General features: G+C 40.7%; 1 protein-coding gene across 1 annotated transcript; it reads left to right on the top strand.

Annotated features, from left to right (window-relative positions):
- Positions 1–4,561: 4,561 nt before the first annotated feature.
- Positions 4,562–11,176, top strand: LOC135895662 (C-type lectin domain family 1 member A-like). Its single transcript, XM_065423800.1, has 7 exons — positions 4,562–4,655; positions 6,777–6,872; positions 7,299–7,394; positions 8,330–8,536; positions 9,403–9,554; positions 10,341–10,444; positions 11,059–11,176. The coding sequence occupies exons 1-7, from the start codon at positions 4,562–4,564 to the stop codon at positions 11,174–11,176; spliced, it is 867 nt and encodes a 288-aa protein (XP_065279872.1).
- Positions 11,177–22,579: the final 11,403 nt, after the last annotated feature.

The raw sequence follows: 22,579 nt of genomic DNA, 5'->3' as shown, positions 1-22,579 counted from the left end.
ACTTTTGAAAATATTACTTTAAATGAATTACAGCTAGATTGTGGTGTCTTTTACACCTCAAGTGTCTATGAGTCTATGATTCACTGAACTCTAGCATGGCCATTAAATATGCTTTAAATCAAATTCTAAAAGATTACAGCACTACGAATATTAGTGACTGGATTCTGGGAGGTGCTGAATGACCCTTAATCTACTCTGAAATCCTTATGAAGTCAGAAGGCAATGAAGGAGATCTGCAATTCACAAGACTGGTTACTAACACTACAATTCTATGCAATTTATACACAATGGACAACTGGGGAAGCAGATTTTTGTTTCATACCTTCCAACTGGTGCCTCTTAGGGACCAAGTGCAAAGGATCTCTGTAAATAATTATTCTGAATGAGCATTGTTTAATGACATATAGAAAAGGAAGATGGAAAGACATAGAATTCGGATGTCTTATCTATCACCCTTCAGTGAAGAACTGTTCTCTGCAGTCTACCTTACAAGTCCAGTCCAGTTTTAAATTTTTCAGGTTTTAACTGACTTAAGCCACATTATACAACATGGGATCTTGTAGGAAACCTTGAGGCCCCCCAATGTTAACCTTTTTCTGAGATGAAAAGTGATCATTTACTTCTACTCTGCTTTCTGCCTTGCACCCAGTTTTTGATCCATTACTACACTGTGCCTCTCACCCCATGACGACTTAGCTTCTTGTGCAGGACCTTCTCAAAGGCCTTTCTAAAGTCTACAGAGATTATGCCAGCTGGTTCTCATAAAGAATTCTAAAAGATTCATGAGACATGATTATCCTTTGCATAATCTGTGCTGGTTAGACCCTATCAGATCATGATCTTCCAGGTGTTTTGTTATTGTTTTAAATATCTTTACAACCAATTTACCAGGTACAGATATAAGGCTTGCTGATCTATATTTTCCTGGAGCTCCCCTAAAGCCTTTTTCAAATATAGGTACAACATTTGCTACCCTCAAATTCTCTGTTTTTAATGAGATGGCATATTGTTGTTAGCAGCTGTTCAGCTAATTCATACTTGGGCTCCTTCAGAACTCTGAGATATACCATCTAGGCTAGTGGCTTACTGATTTATAAATAATTAGGTGGCCCCAGCACCTCTTCCTCCTACAGTTCAATCTCTGTTACCAGAAAATAGCAGGTCAGGGTAGGAATCTCCCCCTCACATCCTCTGTGGTGAAGACTGATGCAAAGAAATCATTTCTCATTCTTAATCGCTCCCTATAACTGCTGATTATTCATCAGACCCACAGATTCTTTTATAGGCTTCCTGCTTCTGCTAGACTTAAAGAATCTCTAGTTTGTTTTACACCTTTACCTATTTGCTCTTCCAAATGCATTCTGATTCTTCTAATTTTCTTCTTACTTATTGCCTGCTGTAACTTATGATCCTCTTTATTGCCTTCAGTAGAGTCAGATTTCCAAATGTTGAAGTAACTCTCTTTGGCTTGAATTGCCTGTTGAATTCTACCATGTAGCCATATTGGCTTATTCCTTGCCTTTCTGGTTCTTTTTTCATTTAATGGTACGTGTATTCTCTGAGACTCTATTATTGTTTAAGTAGCATCCATCTCATCTCTAGCGATTTTACTTCCTTTCTTTTCTCAATGCTGATAGGCCCCTTAGTGATTGTTAAACCACACACAACTTCCATTGACTTCCATGGGAGTTAAGGTTTTTCTGTAGTTCTTACATCAAGCCCTTAATCTTTCCTCATCAGTCAGTTCTTTTGTTGAATTTTATCTGGATTTCCTTTAATTAGTGGATATATTCACGGATTTAGAAGTTTCAAATTTACACAAAGTATTTTAAGGAGAAGACACAGCACTTCTAGAGTGCTAGAAGGCTGTCCTCTGATAATATAGTACCATGACTGTACTTGTCATCTCCTTGTAACTATCTCTTCCCAGCTTCTTCTGACATGAGTCAAGCTATAAGTAGTTTCTCTAACATTCCATGAAGATGTGCAAGGATTTGTTCAGCAAAATATGGGGTTTAAAACATGTAGTTTACCTTTTTCAATAAAAATAAAAAAGTGTTTTCATTGCTTGCTCTTCAACATCCTTTGAGTAAGACATGGAGGTAACCAAAGTATATTCAGTTTCACACAAGAACTTTGTTAAAGTGAAGTTAAAATTGCAGGGACACAGTATGAATATAGCCTTCCAAGAACATTAGAATTAAACTAACCTCAAATAAAACAAACATCACACACAGGAACCCCAGGAAATGCAGAAGCTTGAAAGTGGATCCAGTGATTTTCAGAAGGCTTCTTGAGTGTTCTCCTTTGCTACAGATCTCAGATCTCACTAGGACCACAGGAATGGGGAGTGCTGTTTTGATTTCTATCCCCACCAGTTCCTCCTGCTTTCTTCAGGTATCCTTCCCATGTTCATATTCCCTCCCACATACAAGGAGCAAGTCTTCCTTCCTATAGGTATCAGAGATCCAATGCTGAAGTGATGAGTGAAAGGTGAGAATGAGCTAGAACAGGAAGCTTATGTGGAGAATGGGGAGGGGACATTCCTCTACAGAGTTCTGCAAAAGAGGAGAAATCCCCACAAATAGATCAGTTTGGAAAGTGGGATTTTTTCATGGAAAGTTTTGACTAGTAATCGAAAAACCAAAACATTTTTAGTTTCTGTCTGAAAATGTTTAATTGTACACCTCTACCTCGATATAACGTGACCCGATATAACACGAATTCGGATATAACGCGGTAAAGCAGTGCTCCGGGGGGGCGGGGCTGCGCACTCTGGTGGATCAAAGCAAGTTCAATATAACGCGGTTTCACCTATAACGCGGTAAGATTTTTTGGCTCCCGAGGACAGCATTATATTGAGGTAGAGGTGTACTAGTGGTTTTGTGTTTTGTCAGGTTTTTGCCCAAAATTTTCTGTGCATGGATGAAAATTTTGAGGATTGGATTTTGAGTTTTCTTCCTAAAAAAAAAAAAAAAGGAAAGCAGATCCTTTCCTCAAATATTTATGTTCGGTCAAACCCCCAATTTTCCATTACAAAAAAGTTATGATGGAAAATTTTCAGCTGGCTCTATCAGCAAACTTCAGGGAATTTAGCATTTCCCTTTGTGTGACTTTCAGTGGAAAATTTATTTTCCCAAAGGTCCCCAGTAATCAGGTTTCACTGTGAGCTCTCCCCTTGCAAAGAAATGGGCTAACGACTGTTTTTTTTTTAAATAAGCAGCAATTGCCAGCAGTTATTTGATCTCTAGGGGAGTCTAGTGAATTAAATTGTATTTATTTATGTTTTTTTAATTACATGGCAAAAAGAAAATGTCTACAAGAATATTTGAACTGTAATGAAAAGTGGTATTTTTAGGGTAGAAATCTGATAAACAACTTGTTTCAAATCACTTCAAATTTTGCAGAATTTTTTTTACCTTGGACCAAGTTCTCTCCTATCAATTTTAAGTCAAAGTTGCTTTTTTGGTGATTTATGTAGAGCCCCCAAATTGAACTTCTAATGGAAACTAAATTGCATCCGTAATTAGGCAGGGCCTGCATCATTCTATAATATTTACCTTTTTTTTATAAATACAGGCAGTTACCAGTATCAGAAGGAGATAAAGTGCTCTATTCTTCACATGTTCTTATGCAACCCTCATCACCATATATCTGACTACCTTTCAGAGGTGCATTAAAGGAGGTGACTAACATCTATCACATACAGTTTGTACTTTTCGTCTCCCCGCCCTGGGTGAAAAGTGTAGTTTGGAGGGAGGGGGGGTTGTTTTCCTTTAAAATAAATTATATGTGCTCTGTGTTATACATTTAAGTTTGAGAGGTGCGCCTTGCACTTGTAGCAAAAGGTGGTGATATTTGAGGTGGTTCTTAGTTCCTGTGGAAGTTTGCTCCATGATCCCAGACTGGTCCCGAAAAAGCTCCGTCTCCTGTATAGACGAGTTTTGTCCTTGTGGTAGAAAGTTCCATTGTGCCAAAGAAGCGGAGTTGTTGGTCACATGGCCTGATTCTGGCGCTTTAGGCAATCTCTTTGGTATTGTGGGGCCAGGCATGGAGCACCATAAAGATAGGGACTGAGATCTTTAATTTGACCTGGCATTCTATAGGGAGCCAGTACAGTGAGTGGAGGACTGGTATGAGGTGCTTGTGGCAGCCTGTGTTGCCGAGGAGACAGGCTGCATCGTTCTGTAGTAATTGGAGTGTCCTGAGGCTGATGGCTTCATGCCCAGCTAAAAAGCATTGCTAGACCAGCCAGGAGGTGACAAAAGTGTGTATATGTGAGGCCAAATCATCACCCACTGGGATGAGATGGAGTGGCCTAGCTAGCCATAAATGGTAGAATATATTTCTTGTGGCCTTTGTTATGTGGGAGTTAAGTGTCCGAGAGCAACGCAGGAGCACTCATACCGAGCCACTGAGCAGGCTGTCCTGTTACATTGCTCCTGTTCATGTTGATGCTATTACTGGCACTAATAGCTCATTTCACTGCGGTACAAATCCCAATGTTCATCTCAGTTCACTAACCCCATCTCTGGAATTTCTATCCCATAACCCACCAGAAATGAGTGAGCAGTCAGTGACCTATGCGGACGTCAGATTTCATACTCCTGCAGAGCAGAAGAGAAAACGAAGACCAAAGCATACCAGAATCATAGGTACTGTATATGTATAATCTCCTGAATCTATGTCTAACATTATGCTTTTAGCCCCACTCAAATCTCCTTCTTGAACTTTATCCTACAAACCCTATTGTTATATATCAAGAACCTGTGTTAGAGATTTTTCTCAAATGTCAGTAAAACTATGTTGTTAGTTTTGTGTCAGTCTGTGTGATATAAAGGAGCCCCAAAAAATGCATAGTCTTCCAGGTATGGGAAGGAGTTGGCTTTGTGCCTACAAAGCCCTTGAACACAATTATTTGATTATGAAGTAATAAACCCTTCTGTCACAGGGTGGTACTGGCCCTTTATGAGGGAAGAGACTAGTTCACCTGTGACTGTTCAGCTGTCCCCAGTTGGTCTATAGGAGAAGGCACCTTACTGGATTGCTCTGTGAGCCAATATTTTCCATCTTGAGTTGACTGTTCAGGTTTTCCAGAACTTCTGTGGCCTGCAACCTCACCATGGAATCTTTCTGCCAGTCAGCAAAGCTTTGGAGCCATCACTCATGAGAAAGGTCTCTTGGACCTGAGGATAAGCATTGACACGGTTCCAGGCTTAACTACATCTTTGACCTCCCTCCAGCTCTTCCTTGAGGGCACCCACTGAAGATTCCGGCTTCCCAGCTCTCACATTTCTTGAAGCAGAGACCCACATCTTGCCTTCTGGGGGTTTAGGCTTGCAGTACCTCTGCACCTCATCGTGATTTCCCAGCAGGTCTGATTGGGGACCAGCACCTGCAGTTAACTCTTTTACAAGGGCTATAACAGTGTATTCCAGTTACCAACCAACCTTCACAAAGCAAACTATTTATTCTTAGGGAAAAAGCATTAAAGAGAAAATATATTTTAAAACAATAAAATAACCTATATGCATGCTAAAAGCTTACCTGAGGTCATCCCTCAGGTAAGGGGGGAGGGATAGCTCAGTGGTTTGAGCAGTGGCCTGCTAAACCCAGGGTTGTGAGTTCAATCCTTGAGGGGGCCACTTAGGGATCTGGGGCAAAATCAGTACTTGGTCCTGCTAGTGAAGGCAGGGGGCTGGACTCAATGGCTTTTCAAGGTCCCTTCCAGTTCTAGGAGATAGGATCTCTCCATTAATAGGATCCCCAGCTCCAACACAGGGCTCTGGAAGGGTGAATCTTTCAAACTCTTGGTCCCAAGTCCATGTCAGTTTTTATGATCAGAAGCCAGATACCCAACTGGATAGTTCAACTGTTACTTTGTACAGCTCAGGCCTTTGATCTGCAGTTTCTGAGAACAGGTAATCCCCAGTCAATGGCCCTCTCCTCAGGGTGTAGCTTCAAAAGGTCAGGTTTTTTTGAAGATAGCAGAAAATAATAAGAAACAAATGTACTTCACCACCTTACTATGTGCTTTCTGTCTGGGATGGACATACTCTAACTGGCTATAGCCTTTGGGCCAAATCCTGATGTCCTTACTAAATTTTACTCAGTCTTACTAGGCCATTACTGCAGGATTCTGATTCCTTTCCTTATTCATAGTCACAGAATAAGATACAACTCAACATGAGTCAACTGAAGAATCTGACTCTCAGAGAATTCACCCCATGTTCTGTTCATGACTTATCTGAGAACAGGCTTCAATTTTTAAAAAATGGGTTTCTATATGAAATTATTCAGTGTGTAGTTTATGTTCCAAGCTTGGAGTAGGTTGTCAACTATTTGCAGTGGCTACTGCTTTAAGAATTCACTGTTCATACTTCACTATTGGATCAATGTGATCGGTCACCTAAGTCACATGCTATTGTTTCTGCTTCCTAATTGGATGACTCTGATAAAGGTCAAATTGGAAATCTGACACAAATTTTGAACAATGTATGCAATTAACCAGTGGAACAGATTACCAAGGAATGTGATAATTCTACACTATTTGGAGTCTTTAAATGAAGATTTACTCTCTTTCTAAAAGATATGGCCCAATTCAACCACAAGTTATTAGTCTTGGAAACAGGAATTACAGGGTGAGGGTCTATGGTCTGTGTTACATTACGCAGGAACTCAGACCTGATGCTCATAATGGTGTCTTCTAGCCTTAACATCTATGAAGTTATGTTCCCACCTACTGTGATGACAATTTCATAGAGCTGTCTTTCCAGAAACCAGTGAGCAGGAAATAACCTACTCTGATCTGAAGTTTCACACTCCTTCAAAGCAGCAGAGGCAACAAAGACCTACAAGTGCAGAGAGCAAAGGTATTATGCACTATGAGCTTCTGGCTCCTTACTTTCTTTTATCAAAATGTTCATAGTCAAACATCCTCCTCCTGCTGTAGCCGCTGTCCATGGTCTCATGTTTAAGGAACAATAAAATTAGAATTTTGTCTACTGTGGAAGGAAATGGCGTGTTAATGGGAGCTCGCTTAGGACCACACTGTGCCAATGCCTGGGCAGAAATTGGGATGTGACAGATCTGGACTTCACCAGGAGCGACTGTTTTCTCCACATCTTCTCAATTCACACAAGATTTATTGAGCACATATTTAATAGCTATTATTATTGGATTGGTTTAGCTCCATAGAGGTGGGTTCTGGCTTTGGTAGACTGGTGTGGCTGAGAGCTCTGACCTGATACCAGAAATCTAGTCATCTTTGCTTTCATTTTCTGTCTTATTTCTGTTAGAATCTCCTTCTCCATCTTCACCATGGCTTATTACAGTGATTCTGGGGCTCCTCTGCCTGGCTTTGCTAGTAACTGCAGGGGTTTTGGGTGCCAAGTGTAAGTATTTGCCAAGAAGGCAACAAAACATTATCTGAACCATTATAACATGTAGAAAGGATCTTCTAATAAGTATTTGAGTGATGTGTGTAAATGCATATGTGAGACACTGTCATAGTTTGCATTACTTTGTGAAAAACAACTGGTATTCAGAACCTGTAGCCTGCTGAGCTGTGATTTGAATTTTACCAGTAAAACATGTGAGAAGCTGAGATGCCTTTAAGGGTGTGTCTACACAGCATTTTGGAACAAGCAGGAGCAAGCCTTTTAGCCCAGGTCAAAAGACTAAGGCTAGCAGGGCTTGCACTAATGCTCTACAAATACCTATATAGACAGCACTTTGAAGCTACATCTTGTGTTGCAGCTCCAGCTCTGAATCTTAGGGAGAGGGGTGGTCCTAAGAGTCCTTCTGAGTTAAGACTAAAGTTGATTTGAAACTCTGACTACAATTTAAATGTGGTTAGAAATGGCATCATGACTAGCACTGGGTGAATTTTTTTTCAGTGAATATTTTATTAGCCAAAAAAATGTATTTTTCCATGCACTAAATTGCCATAGCAATACCGGCATAACCCCAACTGTAGACGTGACCTACTACTCCTGAAATGATGGTAGCTGCGTAGCATTCTTCCATTTACATAGCTGTATCTGTGCTGGGGTTAAGTTGGCATAATTACATGATTTAGTGGAATGTTTTTTTCACACTCCTGACTACTGTAGCTACGTTAATCTATCCTTCCAGGGTAGACTAGGTCTTTCACTCAAGTGGTAGCAGTTCATGCTTTTAGCTCAGAAGGTCTCCAGCTCAATCCCCAGTGTGTAAGCCATAATGACAACTGTCACGATTGCTGTTAGCATCCTTATAATGCAAAAGGCAGATTTATATAAGTGTATTGAATTTTGTTTTAACTGATTTCTTGGGATGTGGATTTAAGTTCTCCAGGCTTCCCATCAAGTGAGAAGATGCAATGAGGAACTTATCCAGAAACAGGCTATTCTGAAAAACTGCACCCAATTGCAGGAAACCCTGAAAAACTGCACGCAGCAAAGAGATGATCTCCAAGCCAATAACACAGAACTCTCAAATGCTGTGAATAGGGAAGGTATCGATCAGAGCTCACTCTTCTGTTATATCCTTTATGGTAATAGTGTTGCTTTATCAGAATCCAGCTTTCCTTGTCCTTATTAACAATAAAAGGTAATTCCGTCCCTGTGCACAAAATGTACAAGGGCCTCATCTAAATATTAATTACATGAAAAGCCACAAACAAATCTTAGAAAAATATGGTGTCCTAAACAGTGGACATAATAAATTATCCCTGGCTCACTAGCTTCAAAGTAGAGGAACCTGGGTAGCTCCTTCCCAATTTACATCTCTCAATGGTACAAGGGAAAGACACTGATAAACAGAGGGATTTTGACAAATGCAAGAGACAACTAGGCTGCTGCTATTAGGTTTTCATCCTAGTCAACATCATCGTTGCCATCACTTTGAAAACGAGGCCATGATGATGATGACTCATCTGCAACAGAAGTAAGTTGTTCAGAAAGGCATCTCATTGTTGCTACCTCCTGCACAATTGCTCTCATTACCTTTCTTGTTCATTGTGGTCTGAATGGAGCTGGATGGGAAACAGGTTTCCTGTCCCATGAGCACTTTTGAGAATTCAAAATTTTCCCATTTCATGTTGGGATAAAACCGAGACCTTTCAAAGTTTTCCATAAAAAAACAGAGAAACCCCAGAGCAGCCAATAGCCTGGAGTTGAGGGGACTCACGTGGGATGAGGGAGAACCAGGGTTAAGTCCCTGCTCTGCCTGAATCAGAAAAGGGCCTTGACCCAAGTATCCCATATCCCAGGTTATTTTGGGGGCCCCAACATCAGCTTCATCCTAGCTGGCAAGACAAACTCTACATTCCCAGTGAGAAATATACACACTAGCTAGTACACGGTGACATTCAGTATCAATGCAGATATATGACAGGTCTATATTGCTCTCTTTTTCAAGTCGATAAATGCAGCTCTTGCCCTGAGGGCTGGATACAGCATAGAGAGAAGTGTTACCATTTTACATATGAAAGGAGTTCCTGGCAGGAGAGTAAAGTATACTGCTCGTCTCATCACTCCAGACTGCTGAGGATAGAGAACAAGGAAGAACTGGTAGGGAATTTACCTTTTGCCTTATTTTCCTGTATTTTCCAAACTAAACTTGCCCAATATTCATCTGCTGGGGAAGTGGGATATGGGTATTAAATGAAAAATAACACTGGCAGGGTAAAATGACCCTCTAAACTGCTTGTGTTGTATTCAGAGCTGTGTCCCCAAGAGACACTGGGCAGATTTTGGGCACCAGAGAAGGAGTGAATCCAAATTTTATCACTGGTTTCAGGACTGATTAAAGGGAGTGTGATGTCCTAGCCTAGGGATTAGCGCTCTGCATAGCACGAGGAAGGCACAGAGTCCTTTCCTAGGGTCTGAGTCTCCTCTCACTCCATCGTGAATCAGGATTTCCTCCCCTGAAGTCAATGAAATGAAATCCATCTGAGAATAAAATCAAGCTTTGTCTCTTTTTAACAGAGGCTGGAAATGCTATTGGGTTAGTGTCTGTGCTGCTTGGAAGAGAACTCCTCATCTCTCTCATTAGTGATACCCCTGGCTGATGGGACAATTGTGTTGACTTGTTCTCCAGGGTATCCTAGCAGTTCTTCTCAGCCAGGACAGTAGCTGTGATGCCTCCCTGGAGGGACAGGTGCAGATCAAATTGGGCAAAAATCTCATAAAATCTATGGTTAACTATTTTGGAAAAAATGGGGTGTGATTGGCCAATGTATGGGCATTACGAAACACTGGTCCTGTTTGGGACACATCAACCTCATTCTCATCCCTGATATCCGTACACCTACCAAAGGGGATTGATGTAAATGATTTAGTCTTGTTCCCAAACAGGATTTCATAACAAGACGGGCGTGTTTTCACTGGATTGGACTATTCCGTAAGGGAGCTGCTACAAGCTGGATGTGGGAGGATGGCACAGCTTATTCCACTGACCTGTAAGTCTCTGGCCAATCTAAAAGTTGTTCACTTGTGTTTTACATCCTTGTGCATTTCTTACAGAATTTGCAGTCTGGCATTGCTACTGAACGTATAGAATTATTGTGCATTTTTTACTTTTACAAATTCTCACAGGAAGGAGTGGTGCTATTTGGATTGTTTAAATCTAAGCGAATAAACACAATTAAACAATTGAATAACATTAACAGTGGTAGGTGTAACTCTGTCAGAGCTACATATGAATATAGACATTCACAAATATTCTAAAATGGGACATTTCAAAGCTGAAACACTGACTTAGGGCGATGCCACCATTACACTTAATGAGAAAAAGAAGAGAATACCCTCCTACCCCTGAACATTAAATTGTACAACAACTGCAGTAAATAGAACAAGAGGCCATCTCAGCTAAATTAACAATCTCACACTAAAAAAATTCCAAATCACAAAGAAATGCTTTTCATAGCTCATATTGCAGGACATGTTATTCTGAAAGTGAAATTAATAGGTAAGACAAGTTAACCCCAATATTTAGGCAGCCAAATGCAATGACACTGTTTGTGATTTTTAAAAAATGGCATGGCTGAGCGTTAAATGTAGCTTTCCACCCCAGGTTCCATGTAAAGAAGAAAGAGCCTGGAGCGTCCTGTGTACTTTTGAATGCAGGAGAAGCCTCCTCCTATAATTGTGCACAACAATATCGCTGTATTTGTGTGAAGAGAGCTGCTTAGCTGAAGCCTGAGGATCACAGCATCCGAGACACATATCCTGGGATTTTCCAAAGACAAAGAGAAATCACTTCAATTTGCTGTGTTACCATTCAGACTGAGGGCTGCAGTTTCAGGTGATAAAACACACAGCAGACTGTCAGGAAGCAGGGCAGAGACCCCAAACTGGAATCTTCTCCAGCCAACCAGAGCACTCCCACCATACTGAATGACTGTCATTCACTTCTGGGTTGATAAGAGTTGATTTTAGAGGCCATTAGTGCAAATATTAATAAATACTTTGTAAAAAATATAGTGTTGTTTGTGCACTGGGTGTTTTATGGAAAAATACAATTTGCCCCAAAGATCTTACAGTGTAAATTCAAACAAAATACAATCAATGAGGCTCATACAGAGACAAAAGAGGAATGGGAGAGGAAGAGAATCACCATTCTGGTGACTGGGGATTGAGCTGGGGATGTCTAGAGCTAAAAGCCTGTGTCAGAGAAATAACTCCCCAGCTGGCAGCTGTAACACACTCACATGCTCTGTGGGTTGGGCACACAGGGGTATGTGTCACTCACACTGAACAGTGGGTTACATACTTTCCCTGAACAGAGAAAGCTGGTCTCATGTGTCTCAGGCTCACAGCAGTTTGAATCCCAGATCAGCTTCTATTTTAAAGCAACTGCAATCTTGGTTATGACCATGGATTGAACTGGAGGCCTCCAGAGCTAACATCATGAGTCTCTACAGCTTGAGATGTGCTTAAACAAATGAAGTGCTTAAATTTGGCACGGTCACCCTGCCTGGAGTGGCTCACAACCATGAGTGTCAACCTTAGGGCAGGCTGTCAAGGAGCAGGGCAGAGATCCCAAACTGGCTGTGTGTTCTATAATTAGATTTCACAAACCCAGTAACAAGTATGAACTCCTAAAGCACTATAAGTGCCTTACTATGGAGTCACAGACCAGTCCCCTGGGGAATTCCAGTCTATCTTGCCACCCAGGCAACTGACTATGTGATAATTGGTTACTTTATCAAAACCACAACAACATTCAGGTTACTCCCAATACCAAAGGACCAATCTGGGAGCTTTGTGCTGAATGTTGGGAAAACAGAGCTGTCCCTCCTCCCCTCCTGTTTGTGCATGTTTGTGGATGCTCTTTTAGAGTCCCAGTCTAAATTTGTTTGAAGCTATTCTCTGGAATGTTCACAGTCTTCTTCAGCAACCTGTTTGTTCAGAATTTTTTAACAAGAATTGAAATGACAATTAGAGATGAAGGGCTGGATTCCTAGCTTGTGTAACTTGATATAGAGCCACTGAAGTCAATGATACTTCACCAAATCATACCAGCTGAAGATCTTGCCCAAGTTGGTTTTAGTTGCACAGGGCCAAGTTAGCGCCTGCCAGCCCCAGGATGAGGGAGAAGTCAGCAGGCCAAGTCCTTCCAATGCTTCCCTAAGGCTTGGGCCCTTTGTGGATCAGGGATCCTGTCTTTTTGCTGGATCAGGAAGAAGGCCCTGAGCCTGTTTAAAACCAGGCTATTTATCCATAAATCCTTTCATTGACTGTTGGTCTGTAGAGAATCCAGTTTGAACTAATATGTGGCAACCTCTCCACGTGGCTACAAAGGGCTCATGACCTGCGGAATTATATTAGCATTCCCCTGCTCATGGTGCAGTTACATACAATTCCACAAAAGCATGGACACAGCAACATTTTTAATACAATGTACCCAAAAGGTATTAAACCTAATTCAATATGATTTAAACTTTACTGAATTAAGTTACCTTAATGCCATAAGGTGTCTCCAGGATAGTGTTAGTCTGAACACTTTTGCACAACCTACACAAGGGAGGGAGGGGGCTTCAGTGAGCTTGGGATCAAGCCCTAAATGTACTTGAATAAGGTCAGTGTAACACTTTTACCCCCTATTAGCTGAATGTCTGGATATATTAGAGCAGCTACTCCAAATATTCCAGGGTTCTGATTACTTAAACTTTGATCTTGTGGTTACTGTACTGTACTGTGTGGTAGTGTAAATCAAGGGCATAATCTTGATTTCATTCAACAGATTGAGCACCCTACTAAAGATTTTATGGGAATGGGGATAGACTCCCGGCAAAGCTGTGCACTAATTATGGAATGTGAGGATTAGTGAGGTGGTTAAATTTAACATATGATATTTCTGATGATCTGAATATGTGATGTAGCAAATCTATTTTTTAAATTTAACGTTTAGGGCCAGATTCACTATTTAGTAAGAGTGCCTGGAGTCCATGTGAGTGTCTAATTTTAACTGCTCTGGCTTAACAATTATAGATTTTAAATGGTCCCACTGACATTTTGAAGTTACCATGTTGAGGTTGGTGTCTGCATGTGTGAGACGCTGAGCTGCTGCTGTGGTTTCACTGGAGAAGTTTTATTTCATTGTGAAAGCCAACTTAACAGTCACTTGCATAACAGCAAATCTCATCTAATAGAAAAAAATTGTTGGCACTCACTGATAATGCACTAATTCAGTACAATTGCACCTATTCAATACCAGTTACAACTAAACAGTTCCTGTTTGATGTCCTTTGAAAAGTCTGTATTTCCTGAATAAAGCAATACTTAAGGTCAATTAGTTTACTTAGTGGAAAGTGAACACATTTTTTTGCCTTTGTTTTTTTCTTCCCATTAATTCCATAATAAACATCGGAAACTCAAACAGTGACAGCAGTAGAATGAAGACATGATTTACATTCTAGCAATGAAGAATTGATCAAAAATGTCCTACCCTTTGATTTCATCTTCATTTTGGGGGAGGTCAGATCATCTTGTTGGAAAATCCTGGATGCTGTCAATAATAATCGCAATGGGTCTGATTCTGTTACACTTCTTGTTAGGAGTAAGTCACTCCATGACTCGTCTCAATTCAATCAACGGAACAAACTGCAGATTAAAAGACTGTGCTTTCATCATGGAGCTCATAGTAAGGGTTTAGCCATGGTTAGCTAACACAATGCTGAACGTGGTTTGTTCTTCTCCATACATATAGATAAACTATGTTCAGCCACAATTCACCTAACATAGTTACTGAAAACTATGTTCAGATATGGCTAAACTTCATAGTATAGAAGTCCTGAGATACTGCAAATTATCACTATTAATATTATAATTATTTTATTATTACATATATTTATAGAGCTCCCATCACCGTGGTATCGGATCTGCCAGAACTTCCGTGTTGGAGGGTTAACAATATCACTAACCTGCTGCAAAATGCTTCAGACGTAGGGAAAACAGCCTGCTTCCTGCTCCTGGGCTCAGCTTCTCCCAGCCCACACAGGGCACATGGCCTTTTGTAAAGCAGTTGCCATGACTGCTTGCCCTCATGGAGTCTGACCCCAGCAACAGGGAACCTAATGAGTATTCCCAAAACTAGCACACCCAATTCCAGAAACTTCTGGTTGTGGAGTGTTAATTGTGCATCTGCCTAGCAACAATGACCCAGACACAACCCACTCCTACCCACTCCCCAATAGATCTCTTAAAGAGATATCTCCCTATTAGGCCTGTGGGTTACAATAGCACAGCTTGCTAAATCAGCAGACCTCAATGTAAAGAAAGACTACAGGTACGGTTCGGTGACAAAGGCACTCGGGCAGGTTTATTGTCCTCATGGCACAGTACTAGTGCCCTGGCTCTGTGGTTACAGGTACACTAACACACGAGTTCTCTGTGGCAAGGAACAGCTCAGCCAGCAGCAGGAATCTCTGCTGTCCCCTAGACCACACAAAGGGTTACAGGGAAGTACCTTGACATTTATAGAGTACAACTTAGGTACCCCCTTATGTGTTTCATGATATCTGCTTGTTACCTCCTCTTGTATCTTGCTCCAGGTGTCTTGGGCAAAACATCCCTATTCATCACTTCAATCAAACCATCTTATCTTGTGTTAGGTCAGGATGTACTTGGGCTAATCTTTTGGAGTGTGTTCACACACATACCCAATATCTGTTGCTTCTTAGGAATGCCTGTGTTTTGGCAACACTAGCAATACCTTTGCCAAGGTCATGTATTGCACAGTAAACTTGTAAGTATCTGCTTTAATAGATGACCTGATTTTGGTTCCTGGCATGGCCTGACTTTGCTGACTATGGTTCAGGCCTCAGGTCTTCCACCAGGCCTAGTGCTGCAGGCTCTTTCTCTCTCCTACAGACAAGTCTTTGTCTCTGCACTGAAGAGGGATGTAGAGCATGTTATTGCTCTTACAAACCATGTCATCAACAATATGACAATCCCATTGTGACATACCAAGGTACAATCTAGACTAATGAGCAGCTGCGTCACCCTTCCCCTGTAATCTTGGGTGCCTTACAATGCCTTGCTGAAGGAGCTCCACTTGTGCCTCTCACAAGCAGCCTTCCAGCATGCAAGCCACTCCCTGAGTGTCTGTGTGTAACTGCAGCCTGCCAGATACACTTGGGTTATAATCTGGCTCTCACCAGCTTTGGTTATACTGCAGGGTGACCCCCAACACACCCTCTGTCTTAAATTTCCCCCCAGAAATGTATGTCCTGTTCTGCCCAACCCTATCATGGACAATAAAAGTTACATTAAGTCAGTTATTTCTTTAATAGAAATAATATACACACAACTTGCCATCCCAAATTGAGTTTTCAAGACACTTGAATTTAAACATACTAGATTAGATAAAACAATTAAACGAGTTTATTAACTATAATGAGAGATTTTAAGTGAGTACAAGTAATGAGGCATAAAAAGTCAGAAAGTGTTACAAGAAAAAATAAAGATAAAACATTATTGGTACCTAATTTAGCAAAATATGTTAAATTCAAAGCAAAGTTTTCTCACCACATACTTTCAGCAGTCTTACCTACCAAACTTCTGAGGTCAGGACCCCTCCCTCAGTCCAACAGCTGCTTCCTTTATCCCTTCAGTTTCAGTGAATTGATGGGCAGAAAGAGAGGGGAGCCTTGAGGTGTTTGTCCCGCCTTTTTATTGTTTCCGTCCCCCTCTTGAAAACATTTCCAGCTGGGTAGCAGGATACAAAGAGTCTATGTTGAAGGATGTTCCCTGTTGCTTTTTTCTCACCTGTTTGAGCTTCCTTTGTTTCCCTTCGTTCTTCATTATTCTGTTTACTGCTTAAATGCAACTTAAGCAGAGCACACGTTCCTTTGTCTGCGACAGACCTGTTTGCCAACCTCAGTTTGGAACATGTGTTAATAACACCATAAAGTGGAATCTTTTAACTTCACATGAATGGCTGCCACACACATGTTATCAGGATGATACGGATCAGCAAATTATGAGTTTTCAAATGATAACAGATGCCTTTACAAGGCATACTGTTGTACAAAGATGTTTACAATAGTGTGTAAGATGTGAATACAGGGTGTCGCGGGGTCACTCATCACACTGGCACCTGCTGCTGGCCATTTCAGGAATTAGCTCTGGTCATTGGGTGTGCCCTCTGGTGATGGTGGCTCTCCCGTACTTGTCTCCACCTGCAGACCCACTGGAGTTCCAGAATCACTGCCTCTGCTTCATGGCACAGCCCTCTGGCCATGTCACAATCCGGATTCCCTCCTTCTGGGGGACTCCTTCCACAACAGTCTAGCCTCTCCTTGCAGCGGCTTGGCAGTCCATAGCCTGGCCGCTCCTTCAGCGGCAAGTGTGTGGGGAGGGGAACCCAGGCCCGCCCACTACTCTGGGGTCCAGCCCAAAGATCCTGTAAACAACAGCTTCCTGCTGGCCCTCCTTTCTTTCTCCACCAGTCTGTCTCAACCCTCTGGGCCACTTCCACACAGCCCCAGCACCTTTGGCTCCTGCCTCTGGTTTCTTCACAGGGGTACATTCTGTCACACCCATTTGACCTTGAGTCACATCCAGAGATGCTTATCAACATTGGAAGATGGGAGGGATCAGCAAGGAAAGCTATCTCTTGGAGGTCAGAAAGTGTTGGGATAAAGTGAGAACTGCCAAAAGCCAAGCAGAGTTGGACCTTGCAAAGGGAATTAAAACCAACAGTAAAATGTTCCATAGCCATATAAATAAAAATAAAACAAGGAAAGAAGAAGTGGGACCAGTAAGCACTGAGGATGGGGTGGAGATCAAAGATAGTCTAGGCATGGGCCAACACCTAAATAAATACTTTGCCTTAGATTTTAATAAGGCTAATGGAGAGCTTAGGGGTAGTGGCAGGGTGGCTAATGGCAATGAGGATATGGAAGTAGAAATTACCACCTCCAGGTGGAAGTCAAATTCACACAGCTTAATGGGACTAAATCGGGGGGCCTGGATAATCTCCATCCAAGAATATTAAAGGAACTGGCACATGAAATTGTAAGCCCAGTAGCAAAGATTTTTAATGAATCTGTGAACTTGGGGCTTGTACCCTATGACCGGAGAACCGCTAATATAGTTCCTATTTTTCAGAAAGGGAAAAAAAGTGATCTGGGAAACTATAGGCCTGTTAGTTTGACCTCAATTGTATGCAAGGTCTTGGAACAAATTTTGAAAGACAAAGTAGTTAAAGACATAGAGGTTAATGGTAATTGAGATAAAATACAACATTGTTTTATAAAAGGTAGATCTTGCTAGATCAACCTGATCTCCTTCTTTGAGAAGATAACTGATTTTTAGACAAAGGAAATGAAGTAGATCTAATCTACCTGAATTTCAGTAAGGCATTTGACACAGGCTTCAGGTTTCAGACACCATCAGATTAGGCCTGAATAAAGACTGGGAGTGGTTGGGTCATTACAAAACCTAAACTTAATTTCCCCAATACTAATTTCCCCCTACTTTTACTCACACCTTCTTGTCAACTGTCTGAAATGGGCCACTCTCATTACCACTTAAAAAGTTATTTTTCCTCCCTTGGTATCCTGTTGTCAATTGAATTGTCTCGTTAAACTGACCTCACACTTGGTAAGACAACTCACATCTTTTTATGTATTTATACCTGCTTCTGTATTTTCCACTCCATGCATCTGATGAAGTGGGTTCTAGCCCACGAAAGCTTATACCCAAATAAATTTGTTAGTCTCTAAGGTGCCACAAAGACTCCTCATTGCATTTGATACAGTTCCACATGGGAAATTATTAGTTAAATTAGACAAAATGGGGATTAATATGATAATTGAAAGGTGGATAGGGAACTGGTTAAATGGGGGACTACAATGGATCATGCTGAAAGTTGAACGGTCAGACTGGAGAGAGATTACTAGTAGATTTCCTCTGGGATTGGTCTCGGGAGCAATCTTATTGAACATTTTGATTAGTGACCTTTTCACAAAAAGTGTGTGTGCGCTAATAAAATTTGTTGATGACACAAAGTAAGGAGGTATTTCCAATACAGAGGAGGATTAGAATATCATACAAGAAGATCTGGATGACTTTGTAAACTGAAGTAATAGAAATGGGGTGAAATTTAATATTGCAAAGTGCAAACTCATGCACTTAGGGACTAACAACAAGATTTTTTGCTATAAGCCAGGGATTTATCAGTTGGAAGTGACAGAGGAGGGGGAAAACCTGTGTGTATTGGTTGGTCACAGGATGGCTATGAGCTGCCAATGAGAAGTGGCCATGAAAGAGGCTAATGAAGTCATAAAATGCATCGGGTGATGTATTTCCTGTTAAGACAGGTAAGTGATCGTACCATTGTACACGGCACTGGTGAGACCTCATCAGGAATGCTGTATGCAATTCTGCTCACCCATTGTGATAAATGAAGGGGGGAGTAGCTCCCTGTTATGGACCCAGCCAGCCAGTTAGCTATAAAATCCCTCTTGGTAGCTGTTCTCTACTTACTTTACCTGTAAAGGGTTAAAAGGCTCACTGCGATGCATAGGTAAAAGGAAGTGAGTGGGCACCTGGCTAAAAGAGCAAATGGGAAGGCTAGAACTTTTTGAAAAATTGAAACAAGACTCCCCTTTTGTCTGTCTGTTGTTGTTCTTGGAGAGAAGCAGAGACAGGGCTGGAACTATGCTGTAAGAAACTTGGGGCCAGATATGAAAAATCATCAGTATCATACCTAGAAACTACTCATTTGAAATCCCAGATATGTAAGTAGATCAGGAAATGTCTAGGAAGACATGATCAGGTTTATCTCCTTTTATTTCTTTATGGCTTGTGGACACCTCTGTGCTAACCCCAGGTGCTTTTGTTTTACTTGGAACCTTTAAGCTGGACCTCAAGAAACTATTCTTGATGTGTAATCCTTGTATTTGCTCTTTTTAAATCTAGCAATAGCCTAAGTTTCCAGATGTATTTTCTTCCTTTTGTTTTTTTAAAATAAAATTTACCTTTAAAAAAAAAACAGAATTGGATTTTTGTATCTTAAGAGGTTTGTGCACATGTTGTTTAATTATCTGATGGCAACAGCTGATTTCCTTTGTTTTTATTTCTCAGCTCTTCCCTGGGGGGGGGGGCGGTGAAAGGGCTTGAGGTACCCCACAGGAAGGAATTCCCAAGTGCACCTTTCTGGGTTCTCAAAGGGGTTTTGCACTTGCCAATACTCTCTTAGCCAATCGTCTAAGGCCAATGCTTCAAAAGTCCATTGTCCTCTCTTGCTAGGTAAGGAAAAACTTCTGTCTGTGTCACAGTAGGATGTGGGGCAGGAAGGTGGTTGTCAAAAGGGAAGTAGGATGCACCCTTAGTTTTGTATTATATTTGTTATTATATTAGAGTTTGTCAACAACAAAAGGCAGATGGGCAGCCTGTTCCTTTAACAAGGGCCCCTGTGTGCTTGTGCATGAGGAATATAGTTAGTGAGGCCCCTAGGCCATTACAAAGTAGCCCTGAACCACTCATCTTCCCCACCATTTTCTACAAATCTTCTCTTAAATCATGCTCTCTTCCACTTCAGCTGTGCCTTTTAATTTCCCCTATGCCTTCTGCATTAGGGCTTTAGTAATCATAACACCTCTGTTTTCAATAATTTCTCAGGTCCCTAATCTACTGTCTTGTATTATTTAATACTACATAGCACCTAGGGTTACAGCCCGTATACAAGTAAAATATAAAGTGTTATATAAAAAGAGAAAAATCATCCTTTAGGGCCCCTTGAATGTAATTGATAAATAAAAGAGAAAACCTAAAATGCAATTGTTGCTTTGCAGATGTTGCTATAAAATATCTGCAAAAATGTAATCCCGTAATGTTTCTGTTAATCTTCTTTATTATTTCTGGTAGTCCAATGCCTCATAAAGTGGGAAAGTATTTCTGTATTACAAATGCTTGCCCATGCTAAAGCATGACAGCTAACAAGTAATGGCTACCTACAAAACTGCTTCACTAAAAATGATTTCAGTTAGTTATCAACATTCCCCAAAAGTCCAGGACAGCTCTTTTATCCCCACTATCCTGTTTTACATGTTAAACCTCTAAAAGTTTATTTTTAAAAACGTTATTTGCTATGGTTAAAATCTGTATGTTTGGCAAAAAAGAACATGGAAAGATGAAATTTTAAATTAAAAAAAAAACAGAAAAGGGTTGGGGGTGGATTGGGACTGTTTCTTCAAATAACATAGTCAGAGGCTACAGCCTTATCTCTGGATTTCATGCCATCATAAAACCATTGTTGCCGGCACAGAGTGCCCGAGGACAGCAACAGCGGGGTTCGTTGTCCGGTGTGCTTCGCGCCAATAAACACACCATGGTGGAGAAGCAATCAAAGTTTATTTGGGATCCCAAAGCGGTGCAAGGAGACTGGCAAGTCTCAAATCAAGCACACTATCATAAGCAGTTTCTTTCTTCTTATACATTTTTGCAGCTAAGCCTCACCCCCCCCTTCCCCTCCCTTCCTCCCCCTCTACCCCTCCCTTCCCTGGTAACAGTTACTAAGCAAATAGCAATTACATTTAAGCAGATACGTCATTCTTGGCAGCTATAAGCTTAGCTTGTTAATAACTTCTTTAAACCGTTATCTTGTCCTTTTTCCCTTTGAACCGTTATTTTCCCTTCAGCCAGAAACATGCAGGCCTCATTATTACCGCTTGATACCGGTGTGAGCAGGGGGTTGCACTCAGATAACTGGTTGCTTACATATTCCAATTGCACCTGGCTTGTGAGGTCGATTAGAGTTTAAACATGGGAGAAGTTTGGTTTTTTGGGCCTAGTGCAGGAAGGCTTCATTGACACTAGTGGTCTTCCACCCTCCTGAGTTACCTAGGGTTATGCCTAGTGACACCAACACCATGGCTTTTGTTTTTTAAAAACTATTTTAGATTATAAAAACCATCAACTGTGGGTTTTATACTACACCCTAAATATTAAAACTTTCTTTACAATTTACAAGTGATAAGCCTGTAGATCTGTGTGTGTGTGTGTGTGTGTGTGTGTGTGTGTGTGTGTGTGTGTTTTGCATTCTGGTCAATTCTTTTAGGCAAAATTCTAAAAAGCAAACTAACACTGTTTTTTAAAGATAAGGGGATAAGGGAAACTGGTGTAGAAAGGCTGAACATAACTTTACTGAGGGCCTTTCTACTATTTTTAAAGACAAATGCTAAAGGCTTTATGTAAAAAGAGGTAATTTAGTTCCTGGTACAAAACTAAGAACAAATAAGGATGTCTGCTAAATTTACATAAATTTTGTAAATAAAGAAATTTACATGTATGCTCCTTTTGATTGGTGTTTTAAAAGTTTATCTGTTAACACTTTACTAGATAGAATTCTTATCTTCTGTAAAAAGTGTTATCAACTCTTTTACATAAGCTAGTTTTCTTTTAAGTTAGCCTGTGTGAGTTTTGTATAAAGTGTGTAAATCTAAAGCTTTCTTTACAATTTACAAGTAATAAGTTTTTAGAGCAGTTTTCTTGTAGGCAAAACTTTAAAAAGCAAGCTAACACAATTTTTTTAAACGGCTGGTGTATTTCTATAAAAAAACTTGTGTTATCTACAGTGTTTGTCTTTTCATTCAGTTGCTTAAAGAGATGCATTTTGTAAACAGGTCAGCAGACAAAAGCTATGCCTCTTGGGACATTATGGTTGGTTCAGGAAAGTGAAATTCTATGACATGTCTAAAGAATAGCTTCTGATTGGCTCATCCAAGAGTCATGACTTGTCCAAGACTGACTGTCCTGGAATTACTGGCATTTGACTAGTGGCAGCTGCAGCGGTAAGGTGCTTTTCTCTTTTCTCTGCTCCTTGGTCAATGACACAGGCTTTCTTCCTTTCCTGTTGTTTTAAAACTTTATCTTCAGCTTTCTCACTTTATTTTCTCTCCCTGTCTGTAACAGGCTGAAAGTCTTTTGCTTTTCTTGGCTGTTCTATAGCCTCTCTCATTGTATGTTTTGTTTAATCACCACCTCTTCCCCCCAGTGTTCTCTAAAAATGCATGTTCTATTACTAATATTTAATGCCTTTATTTAAAAAAAATACAATTATTGCTCTCTATTTTTTGTCATTT

The sequence above is a fragment of the Emys orbicularis genome, chromosome 1 (genome assembly GCF_028017835.1).
Source record: "Emys orbicularis isolate rEmyOrb1 chromosome 1, rEmyOrb1.hap1, whole genome shotgun sequence".
In the NCBI taxonomy this organism is placed as follows: Eukaryota; Metazoa; Chordata; order Testudines; family Emydidae; genus Emys; species Emys orbicularis.
The sequence above is the reverse complement of the archived record's forward strand: the minus strand, read 5'-3'. Positions and strand labels throughout refer to the sequence as shown.

Excerpts from the sequence above, each read along its gene's own strand:
- LOC135895662 (XM_065423800.1), top strand. The coding sequence starts at position 4,562 with ATGAGTGAGCAGTCAGTGACCTATGCGGACGTCAGATTTCATACTCCT. Across the intron at positions 6,873-7,298 it reads TACAAGTGCAGAGAGCAAAG|AATCTCCTTCTCCATCTTCA; the intron begins GTATTATGCACT and ends TATTTCTGTTAG. Across the intron at positions 7,395-8,329 it reads AGGGGTTTTGGGTGCCAAGT|TTCTCCAGGCTTCCCATCAA; the intron begins GTAAGTATTTGC and ends TGTGGATTTAAG.